This window comes from Buceros rhinoceros, unplaced genomic scaffold, assembly GCF_000710305.1.
Source record: "Buceros rhinoceros silvestris isolate BGI_N320 unplaced genomic scaffold, ASM71030v1 scaffold25457, whole genome shotgun sequence".
NCBI classification, from domain to species: Eukaryota; Metazoa; Chordata; class Aves; order Bucerotiformes; family Bucerotidae; genus Buceros; species Buceros rhinoceros.
Window position 1 is genome coordinate 8,810 of NW_010423144.1, and position 2,171 is coordinate 10,980.

General features: G+C 56.1%; 1 protein-coding gene across 1 annotated transcript in view; it reads left to right on the plus strand.

Moving 5' to 3' along the window:
• The window catches only part of ANKRD11 (ankyrin repeat domain 11), a gene marked incomplete at its 3' end in the record, with an annotated part of 10,925 nt that overhangs the window by 378 nt on the left and 8,376 nt on the right, over nt 1-2,171 (plus strand). The window contains 2 exon segments of the mRNA XM_010140338.1: nt 324-494; nt 1,638-1,841. Coding sequence (XP_010138640.1) covers nt 324-494; nt 1,638-1,841 — 375 coding nt within the window.

Below are 2,171 nucleotides of genomic sequence, written 5' to 3' on the forward strand. Positions count from 1 at the left end.
GGTCCCGCCACAGGGACGCACCCTTCACCGTAGGCTTTTCAGTTCAGGCTTAGTGCTTTGCTCAGAAACAACCACGGGCTTTGGTTACAGCACCGGTCACGCCTTGTGTTGGTGTGTTTTCAGAAAAGCAGGGTCCAGAGCGGAAGAGGATTAAGAAGGAGCCCGCCACCAGAAAGCCTGGCTTGCTCTTCGGAATGGGCCTTTCCGCCACAGGGACGCACCCTTCACCGTAGGCTTTTCAGTTCAGGCTTAGTGCTTTGCTCAGAAACAACCACGGGCTTTGGTTACAGCACCGGTCACGCCTTGTGTTGGTGTGTTTTCAGAAAAGCAGGGTCCAGAGCGGAAGAGGATTAAGAAGGAGCCCGCCACCAGAAAGCCTGGCTTGCTCTTCGGAATGGGCCTTTCGGGGATCCGGGCAGGCTACCCGCTCTCCGAGCGCCAGCAAGTTGCTCTCCTTATGCAGATGACAGCAGAAGAGTCTGCAAACAGCCCAGGTGAGCTCTGGAGGGTGGTTTGCTCAGGGGTGCGAGCGGATGGCTGTGAGGGAGGCTCGCGAGTACCTGGGCTTCACCACGCCCAGCCCTGGTGTCACCAGGCGGCTCAGGTAGCTCCTCGCTGGCAGCAGAGATGAGCTGCCGCCCCGCCATGGGGCTGGGGAGCTGAGAAGCTGCTCCATGGGGTCTGCCCACTCTCAGCACCATGGGTGGGATGCTGGACCCCTGCTCCCACCGGGCTCTGCAGGTGGCTCCAGGCACAGGCTGCTGGTGGGGTTCACACATGGCAATGGCCACCCTTCTTTCTGCTGGCATAAGGCAGGAGCAGGACATGTCCCATGGGCCAAATCCCAGCCACCCCGGAGCCTGCCCTGGCTGCTTAACCAGAGCTTTGGTTCCACGGGAGCTGCTCCACGTCAGAGCTCCGTGTTTTCCACCGGCGTCTCAGGCTAATAACTCCATAAAGGAGCATTGTGAATGAAGTCAGAACATCATCCTCTGTGGGGTTTTTAACGTTCCTTCTTGTGGAGAGGGAAAAGATGTGTAACCGCTGCAACTGTAACTCGAGTTGCAGAGCAGCTGGAACGTGTTTACCACGGATTTGGGATTTGAGTCATTTTGATCTGCTGCATACGTGACCCCGGGGTTTTCGGAGGCACTGTGCTATCTGCACGCGCACATCTGCGTCTGACACGCAGACGGGGCAGCATCGAGCCACGTGTTTTGTTGTTCTTAGCAGCAACGTAGCTGCTTGTGTTGCTGTCGCTGGAGGGAACAAACCAAAAGGCCAAAGGCTGCGTGGTCTGCAGAGCATTCAGCTGTTCTCCCAGGGCTGTCAGACCTCACACATGCTTGGTGAAAGGCCACCTCACCTCCAGTAGGAGATGAGGTTTTAGGCCGAGGAGCTGCATCGGCTGCTCCTATCACGGGCTCGCCCTCGGTCTTTGCCAGCACTGCAGATCTCGCCAGTGGGCTCTGGCAGCCTGCATTAGTATCTGCATTGGACACACAAGCTTCCGTCTGTCTTCACATCCACTCCAGAGGTTCCGGTGCCTGGTGGTGAGATGAAACGTGTTCCAAGAGCTCCCTCTAAGGGTTTAGGGCTTCTCAGTTCTTGACTGACTCTCTCTCTTTTCCACGCAGTCGACACAACACCAAAGCATCCCTCTCAGTCTACAGTTTGTCAGAAGGGAACTCCTAACTCTGCCTCCAAAACCAAAGATAAAGTAAATAAGAGAAACGAGCGAGGAGAGACTCGGCTGCATCGAGCTGCCATCCGAGGAGATGCCCGGCGTATCAAGGAGCTCATTATCGAGGGAGCAGATGTCAATGTGAAGGACTTTGCAGGTAACTGGCCCGCTGGCACTGCTGCTGGGGCAGCCCATGGATCCGAACCTTCTCCCACCTGCTTGCATGTTCCACCTCCAAGAATGGCTCCCACCAGACTTCATGACGTGGGGCTGCTGCTCGTGAAGAGGGGATTAACCAGAAATAACCATTTTGCCCTCTGGGGAGGAAAAAGTCTTGCTGTCCTTTAAAAAACCCACCTACTGCAGATTTGTCAACATAATAAATCCCTGAAAAGCTGAAAATTCCCTTGCTGGAGCTTGGCAGCTGGATTGCCGGCTGTCTTGTCTGCTCTGAACACACTCCTGCTGGGGGGGGGGGGGGTGGGGG